The sequence below is a fragment of the Coenobita brevimanus genome, chromosome 65 (genome assembly GCF_032717465.1).
Source record: "Coenobita brevimanus isolate Jiangsu-jjx chromosome 65, ASM3271746v2, whole genome shotgun sequence".
Taxonomy (NCBI): Eukaryota; Metazoa; Arthropoda; class Malacostraca; order Decapoda; family Coenobitidae; genus Coenobita; species Coenobita brevimanus.
This window is the reverse complement of record NC_137018.1, coordinates 36,296,438-36,312,852: the sequence shown is the minus strand read 5'-3', so window position 1 is coordinate 36,312,852 and position 16,415 is coordinate 36,296,438. Positions and strand designations below refer to the sequence as shown.

General features: G+C 41.2%; 1 protein-coding gene across 1 annotated transcript in view; it reads left to right on the top strand.

Annotated features, from left to right (window-relative positions):
- Positions 1–16,415, top strand: part of LOC145404968 (protein O-linked-mannose beta-1,2-N-acetylglucosaminyltransferase 1-like) — a 181,520-nt gene that overhangs the window by 114,967 nt on the left and 50,138 nt on the right. The window contains exon 8 of the mRNA XM_080276473.1: positions 4,356–4,529. Coding sequence (XP_080132599.1) covers positions 4,356–4,529 — 174 coding nt within the window. The remainder of the gene's footprint in view (positions 1–4,355; positions 4,530–16,415) is intronic.

Below are 16,415 nucleotides of genomic sequence, written 5' to 3'. Positions count from 1 at the left end.
CATAATGCACTCCCACACTCCCTGTGCCTCCCTGTTCCCCTTTATTTCTCAAGGACATGCCATTCTCGCTCAGAGCGGAGTAATTTTTTTTTTTTTTTTTTTGATGGTTGATTGTGCGGTAACCATTAGATATATAAGAGTGAAATATACATTTTGTGGAGTGTAATATCAAACTCTTCATATCTATAAGGCCAAAATTTATATTGCTGCAATTTTTTTCCATTCTATTTATGTGAGGGGTAACAATGTTTATTTCTGATATATTTTGACAGTCAGTATTGCGGTAACTATTAGTCTTATGAGAGTGAAATATACATTATCAGGTGTGTAAGCTTGGGGGGAGGCTGTGGCTCAATGGGTAGAGAGGTGGCCTGCAGTCCTGATGGACCCAGGTTCGAATCCCGGCTGGGGCAGGGAACAGTTTATGATTTGAATTTCATTAAAATCAGGCTTTACTGATCGACCAGAAGACACGCCGACATGCCGTAAAAATACCCCCGCTAATACCAATACACAAGTCCTGTATGAGACAGCCCTAGCATGTATTCAATATGGACGGTGGGTGTTAGCGCCGAAATAGTGACATGTAAAGGTGTATGATATGTAGGAGGACTGCTGGGCCTTGATAGCAGGCTGTGAAGCCTATGCCCAGAGTCCCCCCCCCCCAAAAAAAAAAAAAAAAAAAAATCTGCAAGAAGAAAATTTTACCTTGGTGATAGTTGAAAAATTGAACCCTTTTTGTGGTTCTGGGGGTAGGTGGGCTGGGAGATTTGCGTACTTAAGGAGTTAAGCCTGACTAGACGTGCGGACTTGAGGTAATGGTGGCGCGTATTACAGAATGCATGGGAAAAGCGTCACTTTTCATGGCTGCATCTGCCTATTTTGTGTAATTTCATTAATTTACTGATATTGCAAACATGCATGATGTTCTATCTATTAATCTATTGCCAGACGCCTCAATCCCGTTTGGGGTGGCCACAAACAAATTGCCTCCACATCGCCCTATCCCCCTCCATTTCACTGCCCTGCTCCCAACTCACACCCCCCTCTCTCATATACCTCTCCACCCCATCCCTCCATCTCATCCTCGGCCTCCCCCTCCCTCTTCCCCCCTCCACCTCACTCACATACACTCTCTTTGTCAGTCTTTCACCATCCATCCTCTCGACATGGCCAAACCACCTCAGTGTGTTCCTCATAACGTTTCCTGTCACATCCACATCAACACCACAATGCTTCTTTATATCCTCATTCGTCAGCCTGTCTCTCCATGTGACTCCACAGGCTCCTCTTAAATAACTCATTTCCACTGCTCTCACTCTTGACTTGTGTCCTTCCAACAACGTCCAAGCTTCACTTCCATACGTTAGAGTTGGTATCACAATACTGTCATGTAGTAACTTTTTCACTTCCATGCTCGCTTCCCTGTTTCTTATCACTGATTTCAAAGAACCAGCAACCTTTCTTCCCTGCTGTACCCTTTCAAGCACTTCACCCTCCAAACCTCCATCCTTACTCATCACACTACCCAAGTACTTAAACATACTCACATTTTCCAATTCCTCACCATCCAACCTCACTGTACATTCACTGACTTCATCTCAAAGACCATCACTTTACTCCTCCATACATTCACCTTTAGATTCCGTTTCTTACACACTCTCCCAAACTCATCCACCAAGCCTTGCAGCTCCCCTTGGTCTTCACTCAACAACACAGTATCATCTGCAAACAACAGTACAGGGAGTTTCCAAACACTATCTTCTCTCATCAGGGCCACTCCAACATCCACTACCCTGCCTTGTACCTCTTTTATTACCCCATCCATGTACAGATTGAACAACCATGGAGACATGACACATCCCTGTTTCAACCCAACTTTCAAAGAGAAAAATTCACTTAGTTCACCATCCACACGCACTGCAGCCTTAGCACCATCATACATACTCTTCACAGCATTCAGCAACTTCCCATCTACTCCATATATTCTTAATACTTTCCACAATCCTTGTCTATCCACCCTGTCATATGCTTTCTCCAAATCCATGAAAGCCACATACAACTTCTTTCCCTTCTCTAGAAACTTTTCCACTAAAGATCTAAGAATGAATATCTGATCTACACAACCTCTTCCCATCCTAAAGCCTCCCTGTTCTTCTCCAACTAATTCCTGTTCTTTCTCTCTGTCAATAAGTATCCTACCATACACTTTTCCTATTATACTAAGAAGACAAATGCCCCCTATGATTACCACACACTTCTTTTTCCCCTTTTCCTTTGTACAGTGGAATAATTATACCTGACTTTCAATCCTCCAGGACTCTACCTTCCTCCCAGGCCAATCTGCACATCTTCCACATCCATTGTACTACTATCTCTCCCCCATGCTTCAGCATTTCACCACACACTCCATCAATTCCTGGGGCTTTCCCCAATTTAACTTTCTTCATTGCTTCCACAACTTCTATCCTACTGATTTCTTCCTGTCTTCTCACCTCCCTCCTTCTCCCAGCCATTCCCCAGCCACTTATACTCGCATTACTTCCATCCTGTATGTTCAACAATAAGGACGTGTTTCTTGATGCCTCGTATTATGAATCCACTATCAAGAAACACATGATTTAAGAGATTCCACTGTATTTCATTCAGATAATGGGAAGCTTCTTCCAATGAAGCAATGAGGTATAATTTCAAATAAACTTCTCTATGAAAGATCTCACCAAAGCTATATAAAATTGGAAAATGGTAGGAAGAATAAAATGAAAAAGCTGTTCATGGACTCAAAGGCTTAAGTGTATCTGATTAGCACATTTGGCATCTGATTAGCACATTTGTGCTCCCTAACTTTTATCTGTGGCAGTACTCTACTAACTTTTCAGAATGGGACCTCCCAACAGTTTGTCCCTCACATCTGCCAAATGATAAAAGTTTCCAGGGTCTCAAATTCACATGGAACATTGTACAGGGACTCCAAAGTCAGAGATCATTAGTAGCTCTGAGACAATAAAAACAACACTTATTTCTTTACAGTATCCATATATCTTTTACCCCTTTTACCCCTTAATAGTAGCCAGCATTAAGCGTCATTTTGGTGTAGCAGTGCTAGTGATGTTGAGTTAGTGCAGACTGTAAAAAACTGCAAACAGTTATGAGAAGGGAACGAAGGTCACTGGTATGTTTACACGACCAAACTCTGCCATCCCAAGCATTCAGACAGACACTTCTTCTCGGATGTTTTGACCCTTATGTTTCCATGTTAATGGCATATGCGCCATAATTTTATAAATTCTTTTGTGAATCATAACGAATCACAGGATGGGTTTAGGAAGCGAAAAGATACTTTGCCAGGTGCATCAGACAATTCTCTTCACATCTTTAAGAAAAAAAAATTGATTTTAGAACTCTGAAATAATGGTCCTGGGGCTGGCCAGGGGAGCACGCAGATTTCTGAAGGCATGGCCATTGAGGGGTTAATGTTACTGTCTTCTGTCTGTCCCACCTTGTAGCATCATATTCACCTTGTACAGTATGTAGAACATATTAAAATACTTGTAAACAGAAAATATGAGAACAGTTTAAACAGCTGATGGGGAGGCATCTGTTAGATCCAAAACATGTTGGAACTGAATCTAGTAGAGTGAGGATTTAGTGTGCTATTAAAATGGTACAGTAGTAAGTAAATAATGGTGGATAACATGAGTTTCCTTCTTAGAATGAACAAAATTGCACACAGACCATTGGTATACTCAGCTGTAACTTGTAAAATGTGTTGAAAACAGGAAACCATTGCTCTCAAAACTCACTGACTTTGAAGCAATTTAGTGTAATGTAAATCCACACATCTTGACCTAGGGTGGAAAGGAGGTCCGGATGGTGATGATGAAATCCACACAGACTAAGTACAGTACTTTTTAGTTACATCTGACTGTACCATTCTTATTCTTTCTTTCACTGGTCCAGCCATCCCACAAGTGTGGCATTAGTGCTCTCTTTGCTTAGTACACTGGGTAACAGTGAACTGTCAAATGACACTGGCCTCTCCATTTTGTTCTCTCCTCTGCTTTTCTCATTTCTCCAAATTTTCTTTATTTTTTCTCAGAGAACATTTTATTGTCTTGCCACTTGTTATGGATCTGCTGTCAAAGCTCCACATTCACCCTCTTATGTGTTGTACTTTGCTTTGCCACTCTTTGTTTCCTACATATCTGCGGTGTTAATTGTTGTTAACGAGTGTGGATGGAGGCATTAGACAGCATTTTCAGTAATGGTATAGGTGTTTGAGTGAAGACATGACTGTGTTCATAGGTATTTTAGTGCATGTATGTGTAGTGAATTAATTGTTTGTATGCTTACAGAGTTAGTGGGTGCAGTGTTTGAAACGGCAGAGTCAGTATTCCCAGGGTCAATGTTTGTAATGATTATTGAGGAAGGACTGCTGCTGGCGCCAGACTGCCTCTCCTACACTGCCTCACTACTGCCTCTCCTCCATGACCCCACTGTCCTTGCCATCTCAGCGTGGAACCCCAATGGTGAGATTGGGTGGGGCAAAAAATGACTGAGTGTTATGTTCATGGCTGAGGTTAACCCCTTCAATCAGATGACATTTTGTATTTTTTTCATGCATCCTCCAGATAAATTAACTCAGTTTAGGATAGACGTTTCAAACTGGAATGATTAGATATAATCTTCAGCAACTTCCAGCACAAGAGGTCTTTCTGAAACTAAATACAGTTATCTGGAGGTATTGAGAATAAACTGAGAAATACATCATTGTAGTGAAGGGGTAAAAGCCACAGTGCAGTGCAATGCTACTGTAATTGATAGCTTATATTAGTAATTGTTGATCATCAGCTTTTTTATGCCTGTGGAAATGAAGCTCTTCAATGTACTGTTGTTATTGCTCAACCACAGTCTGCCTGACGAAGACCCATTGACCTCAGATAAGCCACTTCCCTGATGGGGTTGTCTCACAGTTTCCCTATGCTGCTGTTGTTATATGTGTGTCTTTGGGTATCATGTGCTGTGCAGTACTCCTTTATGTGTTTCGTGTCAAGCATAACACATATTGTCTGTGATTCCACCCAACTTACATCTAAGCTGGTAGCTTTGGAGAGTTGGGTGGTGTCCTTATCTAAGCCTAGGTAGGTGAACTTGATCAGCTCTATTTAACCTCTTAACCGCGGGGCGTCACTTTCGTGATGCTTGGGAGCAAGGGATCATACCGCAGGGCGTCACTTTTGTGATTCTGTGTTATTTTGAATTCGCCCGGGCTTTCAGATGGTGGCTTGTATCATCTGTCAGTACTGCCAATGTCCAACACTAGTCAACACTCCTAATCTCATCTGTGCTCCCATCCATTGTTGACAATTTAGCTATTTCTTCCGGTTCTTGACTCCCCTTCCTACCTCCCCTCCATTACCCTATCCTCTCACTTGCTCGGCCGTGCTACGCTAAGTAAATCTTCCCTGGAATTTTTCACTGATTTCATCCATTGAAATAAGCCCTATGCCCTATTCTTATACCAAATAATATATACAAGAAAGAAATAAGGTAAGTGAGAGTGCCATACACCTAGAATTAGCTAATTATCACCTGACAGCACCTCACGTGCACTCGTTCGCTAATTTTCACTGTTTATTTCCCCTTGAAATATGCTGTATAATCTATTTTCATAATAAAAATATATATAAGAAAGGAAGGGAGAAGCCTAAGTGATATTTACATTCACCTGGAACTACCTAATTATTGCAGGCCACCACGCTGTATTCTATGCTAAGTAAATCTTCCCTGGAATTTTCCACTGATTTCATCCATTGAAATAAGCCCTATGCCCTATTCTTATACCAAATAATTTATATGAAAAAGAAATAAGGTAAGTGATAGTGCCATACACCTGGAATTGGCTAATTATCACCTGACAACACCTCACGTGCACTCGTTCGCTAATTTTCGCTATTTATTTCCCCTTGAAATATGCCGTATAATCTGTTTTCGTAATAAATATACGTATAAGGAGGGAAGGGAGAAGCCTAAGTAATATTTACATTCACCTGGAACTACCTAATTTATTATGTATTGTCTTGGTTTCCTGCCAATCATTTCATTGCTATATATTAGCAGGTCTCACAAGGCTGAAGTTGGTAGTATTGCACTCACCCTAGCCAGGCAGCAGGAGGCCACCACTATCAGTTCACTGTTGTCTTTCACGGTGAAAGTACATCTGATTCGCTCCTGCTAACTTTGCCGCTTTTTAGCCCCATGCAAAAGGCCCTGTGACCTTTACCCCCTACTAAACCTCGTGTGGAAAGAGGTAATGGGCTGACAATTGATAAAGAGTGACTACGATCTTTCTGTTGAGTAAAACAGTGCAAGTGGAATTGTAAACAATGTGTAAACAGCAAGTAAAAGCAGTGAATGTAAATATAAGTGAACAGTGGAAAATAGTTTTATAAGTTACTTCAAGTGACAGTGCATAACACAGTGTAAATAAAATAGAAATGTAAATAATGTAAATAAAATAGAGAACGTAAATAGAAATGTAAATGAGTAGTATTATAAGAATATGAGTATATATACTAGGAGTAATGAAAAAAGGTTCACTCTAGCATGTATGAATACTATGAGTTATGAGAGTGAAGGTGAAAGTGACATTTACTCTCAGTGCTAGTATACAGGACGAGAAAGTGAATGCTACGTATTTTACTGAAAGAAATTGAATGCCTACAGTGACAATAAACTACTATTACTGAAGGAAACTTATGGATAAAGACTGTAGATATATATAAGTGTTATATACTAATAGAAATGTAAACTGTGAGTGTTTTTATGAATAATAAATGACAGAACACCAGCGGCGAACTAGCGCAAGTGGGAAGGTCATACGACCTCGTAATTTTCATTGCTTTCACAGTGTTTTTTATTTTGGAGTATGGATTCCAAACTATTTGAGAATCATAGAATAGTGTTTCTGGTGATAATATCAGGCTGTGGTAATCATATTACGGGTTGTCGGGAAGTGTAAAGTGGAGACTTCATTACCCAACTTCAAAGGTCTCCACAAGTCCTACGGTACTCGACGAAGGCTCAACAAACACCCCAGGAGAAAGCTGAAGGTATGTGCCATAAGCATATGTGATTTTAATGTTCTAGGACTAATAACTGATTTTTGGCAAATATTTTTAGAGAGTCTGTCGGAGCGCGAATATGCCCGTGGGAGCCGCAAGAAAAAGCAAAACAAGCCCGCGGTTAAAGGGTTAAAGATACATCTGATGGGTGGATGTCTCTGGGAGGGAGGTGCTTATAGTATTGAGTTCATATCAAGGTGTTGTACAGTATGTTCCCCTGCCTTGTGAGAATAAGATTGACACCTTGCGTTGGAAACTAGGAATTTGCAAAATATGAACCATTGAAACAATGCAAATAAGGGTATATGGTCAACACTTCACCCAGTTTTGCCTGTTTATTTTCCCATTATTGCTCACATGACACACTACATTTTAAGGTTACCAGTACAGTATACCGTAGTTGATCCACATCCTCTTGCAACTTCCTACAGCTTGTTGTCTCTACAGTTTGTTTCATAATTTTGTGCATCATCAGCAGAGATATTCATGGACAACAGACTCTTACTGTAACGGGCTAATTGTGGGGAAGCCTGATCTGATAAAGCCAATACAGTCAGGTTTTGTTATACTTTAGTTCATTATGTGATAAATCGCTACAATGATGAACTAAAAGTTATACTCATTTTTGGAATAATGATGGCAAAGTGACTGTGAATTTACTAAAACAATATTTGTGACAGTTGCCTCCGAGAATCATGTGGATGCAGTGATGCAAGCAAACTGACAGTAAGCTTTCTGAGCCAACATGGCTGCCCAGAATTTACATGCACAGAACCCCCTTCTCAGGTCTCTCAGCAGGCAGTGGCCTGCATGCCACCCCTTTAAAGACCATGCCATGCTCGCCCAATTCTTACATGTTCCACGTCCGTGATTGTCTCCCTTGTATTCCCTGAGTTACCTGATGTCCTTGCTTGCATAAGGCCATCATGGCACCAATGCTATGAGATAACAGTGCAAGTATGTAACAAATAGTGTGGCGTATGATTGTAATTTGAGAGAGAACTTTTAGTGTGTGTCATAAGTGAAACTTGTAATATTGAATCATGTTCGGTGTTAACCCTAGTAGAAAACATGCCTCTGATGCTACTTTGGGCAAGGCATACTCAATCCCATGAGGTGAAATTAGACCTCGTTAAACATCATAAGGAGTGGCAGGGAACAAGCAAAATTACAGGTGCCTTAAAGTTGTCCCAGTCCATGGTCTCAATGGTGATTTTTAAAAATCAGACACTGTACTGGTGGTGTTACAAAACATGTGTTCCCTGACTGATAAATGACTAACCAGAGTAAGGGAACCTATACTAGAGGAGTTGGAGTGTCTCCCACATGAACTGAACCAAGCAAACCAGCACATTCATGGAGGTTTTATTTGCATCTGTGGAAGAATCTCAGGAATAAACAAGGCATGGAGGCCAAGGAGGAGTTCAATGCCAACATGAGCTGGTTCGAATGGTTTAAAGCTGTTGGTTAGTACAACTAACGTGGAAGAATGGTCCACAGGCATAGCAGTCCAACAGAAGTTCCTGTCTGGCTTAGCCAGGTCTTAGCAGATGGAGGGGCCAAGGCAGGACCAAGCATGGCATAAGGTAGCGTTGGAAGGGCCTGGGAGAGCCCATGTCAGATGCACAAAGTTCCCCTATGCAGAAAGCTCTTCACTGTAGTATGCATGTGCATCATTGTTTGTGCATGCGCAGTAGCTGTCACCAGCACAGGTTTTGTTTTCACATAGTTCCCCAGTAGGAAACCTAATGATCCAGCTTAACCTAACCCAGTTTATCATAGCTTGGGTGAGGGACTTTCCACTCCAATACTCCTTGATTTTAACCCGCCCCATCCCGACATTTTTGGACCTTTTTTTTTTTTGGCTGAAACATCCGCTTTTGGTGAGAAACATCGAAAATTCATAGAGAAATCGCTCACCTGAGGTTTAAAATACCCGATTTAGGTACAAGACCTTCCTTATCTGACTGGGTTTTCTAACAGGCTGGCACCAAAGAAAACAAGTTCTATGGGAGGGTAACTATTTTATCCACTCATTAACAGTATTTATTTATTTACTTGGTACGAATTTATATGTAGTACAAGAGTATATTGGTTTTCAAGCAGTAATATAGGCATTATAAGCATTGTTTCACTCACTAACTCATCACCATTCATGACCTTTTTTTTCCCACATTACCTGATCATCATTTCTGAATGTTTCTTCCTCTAATGCTATGTAAACATTGTCCTCCACATTGTCATCGATTGGGGAATCACTCTGGCCCTGAATGTCTTTATTGGCTACGTCACTGGTAACAGGTGAATTGCCGAGACAATGGCGTGCAGGGGGGGGGGGAGAGGTTATGCGGTGTAAGGCATTGTTCCTGCTTGGCATCTTGTAGAGGAATAGAGGAAGGTGTCCCGTGTATACGTGCCAAAAATCACTCGCGAAAATTGAAAATTGTGCAAATTAGGGACCTTGCAATGTTGCCGCGTTAATTCATGTCGCCGGGACGGCGCGGGTTAACCACCTAGGAGAACTTTCAGGACAAGGAAACTTTGTGCATATGACACTGGGTCTCCACTCACACCCTTGGCCTTTTCGTTGTCCACTTGCTCTTTGAATTTTGGGTCAAGTAAACAAACTACACTTATTGCAGCTCCAGTGCTTGGATCTCCTCCCAGGATACCAACCATTTGATGGTAAGCTTCAAAACTTTCATTAACTTTTAAGATTATTGGCTGTGTGGGGGGGTGCAGAGAATATCAGATATATAATTAACAATGTCAGGGTAACTTAGTAACTCATCCCAGGAAGCATAACCCAGGTTGGTAGTTAAGTACGGATATACTCCAATTATTCTGATTATTCGTGCATAATGTTTCTTGTCTTCTTGTTCAAAGTCATCCTTATACACAGTAAAAGCTCTAGATTGACCTTTCCATGTGTTCATACAGTAATTCCAGACATGATAAAATTTTGACTTTCCAAGATTCACGTTTACTTCCAGGTCAGTGTATAAGCTGCTCTCTTCATCATGGCGCATCCAAGTTGATGATGTCCATGGAAACCCACTGTACTCATGAGACTGTTAATCTGCATAAATTCAACATAACTTACACCAAAGAGAGAGAATACATCACAATAATATGTAAATTTTATAGTGAAACAGGCACAGTACATTGTACTGGAATTCTATCTATCTATCTATTGCCAGACGCCTCAATCCCATTCGGGGTGGCCACAAACAAATCGCCTCCATGTCACCCTGTCCCCCGCCATTTCACTGCCCCACTCCCAACTCACAACCCCCTCTCTCATATACCTCTCCACCCCATCCCTCCATCTCATCCTCGGCCTCCCCCTCCCTCTTCCCCTCTCCACCTCACTCTCATACACTCTCTTCGTCAGTCTTTCACCCTCCATCCTTTCTACATGGCCAAACCACCTCAGTGTATTCCTCCTAACGTTTCCTGTCACATCTACATCCACACCACAATGCTCCTTTATATTCTCATTTGTCAGCCTGTCTCTCTCTATGACTCCACAAGCTCCTCTTAAATAACTCATTTCCACTGCTCTCACTCTTGACTTGTGTCCTTCCAGCAACTTCCAAGCTTCACTTCCATACCTTAGAGTTGGTATCACAATACTTTCATGTAGTAACTTTTTTACTTCCATGCTCACTTCCCTGCTTCTTATCACTGCTTTCAAGGAACCAGCAACCTTTCTTCCCTGCTGTACCCTTTCAAGTACTTCACCCTCCAAACCTCCATCCTTACTCATCACACTCCTCAAGTACTTAAACATACTCACATACCATCCAACCTCGCTGTACATTCACTGACTTCACCTCTCTCAGAGACCATCACTTTACTCTTCTCTACATTCACCATTAGATTCCGTTTCTTACACACTCTCCCAAACTCATCCACCAAGCCTTGCAGCTCCCCTTTGTCTTCACTCAACAACACAGTATCATCTGCAAACAACAGTACAGGGAGTTTCCAAACACTGTACTCTCTCACCAGGGCCACTCCAACATCCACTACCCTACCTTGTACCTCTTTTATTACCCCATCCATGTACAGATTGAACAGCCATGGAGACATGACACATCCCTGTTTCAACCCAACCTTCAAAGAGAAAAATTCACTCAGTTCACCATCCACACGCACTGCAGCCTTAGCACCATCATACATACTCTTCACAGCATTCAACAGCTTCCCATCTGCTCCATATATTCTCAATACTTTCCACAATCCGTGTCTATCCACCCTGTCATATGCTTTTACCAAATCCATGAAAGCCGCATACAACTTCTTTCCCTTCTCAAGAAACTTTTCCACTAAAGATCTAAGAATGAATATCTGATCTGCACAACCTCTTCCCATCCTAAAGCCTCCCTCTTCTTCTCCAACTAATTCCTCTGTTCTTTCTTTAACTCTGTTAATAAGTATCCTACCATACACTTTTCCTATTATACTAAGAAGACAGATTCCCCTATGACTACCACACACTTCTTTTTCCCCTTTTCCTTTGTACAAGGGAATAATTATACCTGACTTCCAATCCTCCGGGACTCTACCTTCCTCCCAGGCCAATCTGCACATTTTCCACATCTATTCTACTACTATCTTTCCCCCATACTTCAGCATCTCACCACACACTCCATCAGTTCCTGGGGCTTTCCCCGATTTAACTTTCTTCATTGCTTCCACAACTTGTATCCTACCGATTTCTTCCTGTCTTCTCACCTCCCTCCTCCTCCCAGCCATTCCCCAGCCACTTATACTCACATTACTTCCATCCTCTGCATTCAACAACTCCTTAAAGTGTTCTCTCCATCTGCTCACTTTTTCTCCCTTCTCCACTAGTAATCTACCATTTTTATCTTTCACTCCCCTGCTAACTTCACTTCCACCGTGTCTTACTCTTTTCACCTCTTTCCAGAACATTTTCTTACAGTCCCTCCACTTTACACTCAAGTTCCTTCCAAATTCCTCATCTGCTCTCTTCTTACTCTCTCTTACTAATCTTTTCACCTCTCTCTTTCTTTCTACATATAACTTTCTCTTCTGCCTCTCAACTTCTTCCACTCCCCTATTTCTCATCCATTCATTGTATGCTTTCTTCTTTTGTGCCACAGCCTGTCTTACCTCTTTATTCCACCACACTGTTCCTTGCACACCCCTCCGTCTTCTCTTCATCCCACACACCACATCACATGCTGCACATATTTCTTCTGTAAATATCCTGCACACACCTTCCACGTCCCCCATCTGCTTCAATTCATATTTGCCCAATCGTTCCTCCACCTCTCTCTTATACTCTGCCTTTTTCTCATCCTCTTGTAACCTTTCCACTCTCCTTACAAATACTCATTCTTCCCATCCCTCCCCTCTCCTATTTCTCCATCCTAATTGGACCTTGATTCTGGCCACTACCAAGTAGTGGTCAGAAAGTCCATATCCATTACCCATTTTTGCATCCTTTCATCCACACACACATAATCAATTATTGCCTTCCTTATATTCAGTTCACCACCCACCCTTCTCATCACTCGCCATGTATACCTGTAGATCATCTTGTGCCTGAAGAGAGTATTGGCTATCACCAACCCCTCCCAGCACAAATGTCCACTAACACACTGCCATTCTCATCTGTCTCAGCAGGCACACCCCACTCACCAACTATTCCATCCACCTTCACATTCCCTACTTTACCATTCATATCACCGATCAAAAACACCCTCTCATTCCTTCCAAACTTTTCCATGCACACTTCCACATTTGTCCAGAACTCTTCTCTCACTCTGCTTGCACGATCTTGTGTTGGCGCAAACACACACACAATAGCCCACATTTGTATTCCAACTTTCAATCTTACCCTCACAATCCTTGACTCAACTGATCCATACTCTCTTATGCTCTTCTTCCATCTTTTACTCACAACTATACATACTCCTTCTTTTGCCCTCTCATTCTCACCTACTCCTGCACATCTACCCCATCCATACTCCCATTCTCTCACACTCTCACCCCTCCATTTCGTTTCAGTTATTCCGCATACATCAACTTTCGCACCCTCATGCACCTGGACAATCTCTCTCTCTTTCACCTCATCATTCGCTCCCCTTACATTCCAAGTTCCCATAACCATGTCCTTTGTCCGGTCCTTGGTCATCATCTTTTGGTCAGTCCTTGTCCGAGGCTTGTTTTTTGTCTTTTTAGTTAGTTGTTTTCCGGGGAGGGGTACTAACCCTCCGCCAACCCTTTTAGTCGCCTTTTATGACAAGCAGGGATACTGGGGGAGTATTCTTGAAAAAACCCCAGGGTAGGAATTAAATTAGATTTATTTATCCTTTTCTTGTTTATATCTTATAATGGTTTAATTCTGATATTATTGTTGATTTATCTGTCTGTCTATAGCCAGACGCCTTAATCCCCTAAGGGATGGCCAGAAACAAATTGCCTCCATGTTGCCCTGTTCCCTGCCATTTTGCTGCCCTCCCCCCAGCCCACAGTCCCAGCTCTCATACACCTCTCCACCCCGTCCCTCCATCTCATCCTTGGTCTCCCTCTCCCTCTCTCCCCCCTCCACCACACTCATATACACTCTCCTCATTACTGCTTTCCATCCTCTCCACATGGCCAAGCCACCTCAGTATATTTTTCTTAAAGCTTTCAGTCACATCCACATCCACACCACAATGCTCCCTCACTTCCTCATTTGTCAGTCTGTCTCTCCATGTAACTCCACATGCTCCTCTCAAATAACTCATTTCAACTGCCCTCACTTTTGACTCATCCTTCCAACAAGGTCGAAGCTGTGCTTCCATATGTCAGAGTTGGTTTTACAATAATATTATGCAGTGACTTTACTTCTACACTTACATCCCTATTTCTTATTGCTGCTTTGAAAGAACCAGCAACCTTTCTTCCCTGTTGTACCCTTTCAAGCACTTCGTCCTCTAAACTTCCATCCATACTCATCACGTCTATTGTCCACATAAAAACACCGAACAGTGAGGACCAGGTGAAAAAAATGCTGCATATTGATAATTTTTTTGAAAAAATTATAAAACTTACTTTTTATGACAATAACCAGGCAAATTCATAACCAGCCACTCTACAGACATTCAACTTCATCTTACAACATAAAGGAACACATTAGCTGTTGGACTGCGGTACTACTTTATGTATAAAATTAGCAGCATTGTATGCTAATGTCTATTTTTTTTTTTTTTCTGGGTAAAAACAATAGTACCTTTACTAAAAAGTATGTGGATAAAGTAGAGAGAATCAGCTTTAAAATGATGTAAACTCCATTATCCTAGGTATAATAGTTTTTGCGGTATCGTTCTTCAAAGTTGTAAAAACTTTTAATGCGATTTCTGCCACTTTTTAAAAATGGTGCATGGCTATACTCTTGCACGCGGGGCCTCATGTATGGTTGGAAAACTTAGGTATGACATACATAGGACTTGCAGAGAGTCTTGTTAAGCAACAGTAAGACTGTTAGCTACAGAGTGCCGTATTATCACTGCACTTTTTGATAAAGCTCAACCATTATGAAAGAGAAATGTTTTGATTTATGTAAAAAACTTGGCAGTCTAGTAAGTTAAAGTGCTTCAGTCAGGTGTGGCTCCTACCTGTCCAGTCCTTGGGGTGGTTAGGGTTAATTGCTTACACCATGCCACCCAGGAGTGAGAAGTTGACCACTCTGTCTGCAAATTTCTGGACTGAGTAGCCTTGCCCAGGATTCCTTGTGCTTGTGATTGGCCAAAAAATAATTGGATGATGGATTTATAGCTGGGTAATGGAGTTAGTATAACTTCAAAATTCCTGGGTACCAGTACATAACGGTATACTTTTTGACCATCCTTTGTATATCATTCTTTTTTTTTTTTATATAGTCGTGAAGTAAAGGAGTAAATAACACAGTACAGTATTTGCAGTACCTCAGATGAAATTGTAATAGTTTTTTTGGAGTTTTCTATTTTATGTTGATTTTTTTCTTCTTCAAAGGCATACTTTTATGAGCAAGTTAAAGGACTGTTTTGCACAGTTCATGATGGTTGAAAAATTGATATACTACAGCTGAATTGTAGTATGAGGGTACACTCCTTAGTACAGGAACACTTACGTGAAAGAGTTTATTGCTGAAAGCAAGACTGTAATGAGCTGTAATGAGCAATAAATGGTCATGTGCTTGCTGGAGAAATGTCAGTGAATCTGAGTACTAAAGATGTCAGTTCTGTGATGAATGTTTATGGAAACATTAGAATGTACAATAACTTCTCAAAAACGCGAGGGTTACGTTCCTGGAGAGGTCGCGTTATCTAAAAACGCATTATTTAAACATAATTTTCCCATAAGAGACAGTGGTAACACTGGGGGTTACATTCCTGGACTCTGGGAAAGTCTACCCATTTGGGAAGTTATGCTACTCAAAACTTGAAAGCAACAATATTAATTTGAAAGAAAATCCACGTAAAAAACAAAAACAGTATATTTGGGGAGAAGTAAACAACATTTGAGTCCTAGTTGGGCCGAAACTTTGTCTACTTCTCCCCAAATACGTACAGTACTGTTTTCGTTTTTTACGTAGATTTTCTTTCAATTTTGCTTCTTTCATGGCATTGGGAAAGTTCCTCAGCATTATTAATGCATTAGTAGGTCATAGAAACAATACAGTAAAAGCAACATTTTCATTACAGGAAGTAGGTCACAAACAATAACAACACACAGGATCACTTCATCTACACATCACTTGTCGTCTGGTGTTGTCCCTCCTCACCCCACTCCCCCACCTCCAGTCCTCCCCCGCCCCGCACCGCTCCCCCTCCTCGCTCTGCTGTCCCTCCTCACTCTGCCGTCCTGATATGTAAAAACTTAATTTACCATAATGAAACTGATACAATATATATATATATATATATATATATATATATATATATATATTTTTTTTTTCAACTGAATAAATTAAACCATCCCTGAGACGGTCTATCAGCTTGGGACTGTCCAAGGCACGTGCAGCTAATTTGAAAACATCACGTACGTGTAATGTCGCATTAAATCGAGAAATCCTTGTTAGTTAAACATATCTCCTGGCTTAAATATTTGCTCGTGTTAAAACGAAAATGTGCTGTTTAAACTCACGTTAGCTGAGAGGTTACTGTATTGCCTTAAGGTATCATAATGCTAATGAAGAATTGTGTTTTAGTGTTTGCTGATACAGTCTGGATTTTATAAAGGTTTTCATGAACTGGACAAAAGTAAATGCTAAATGTTTCTGAATAAATT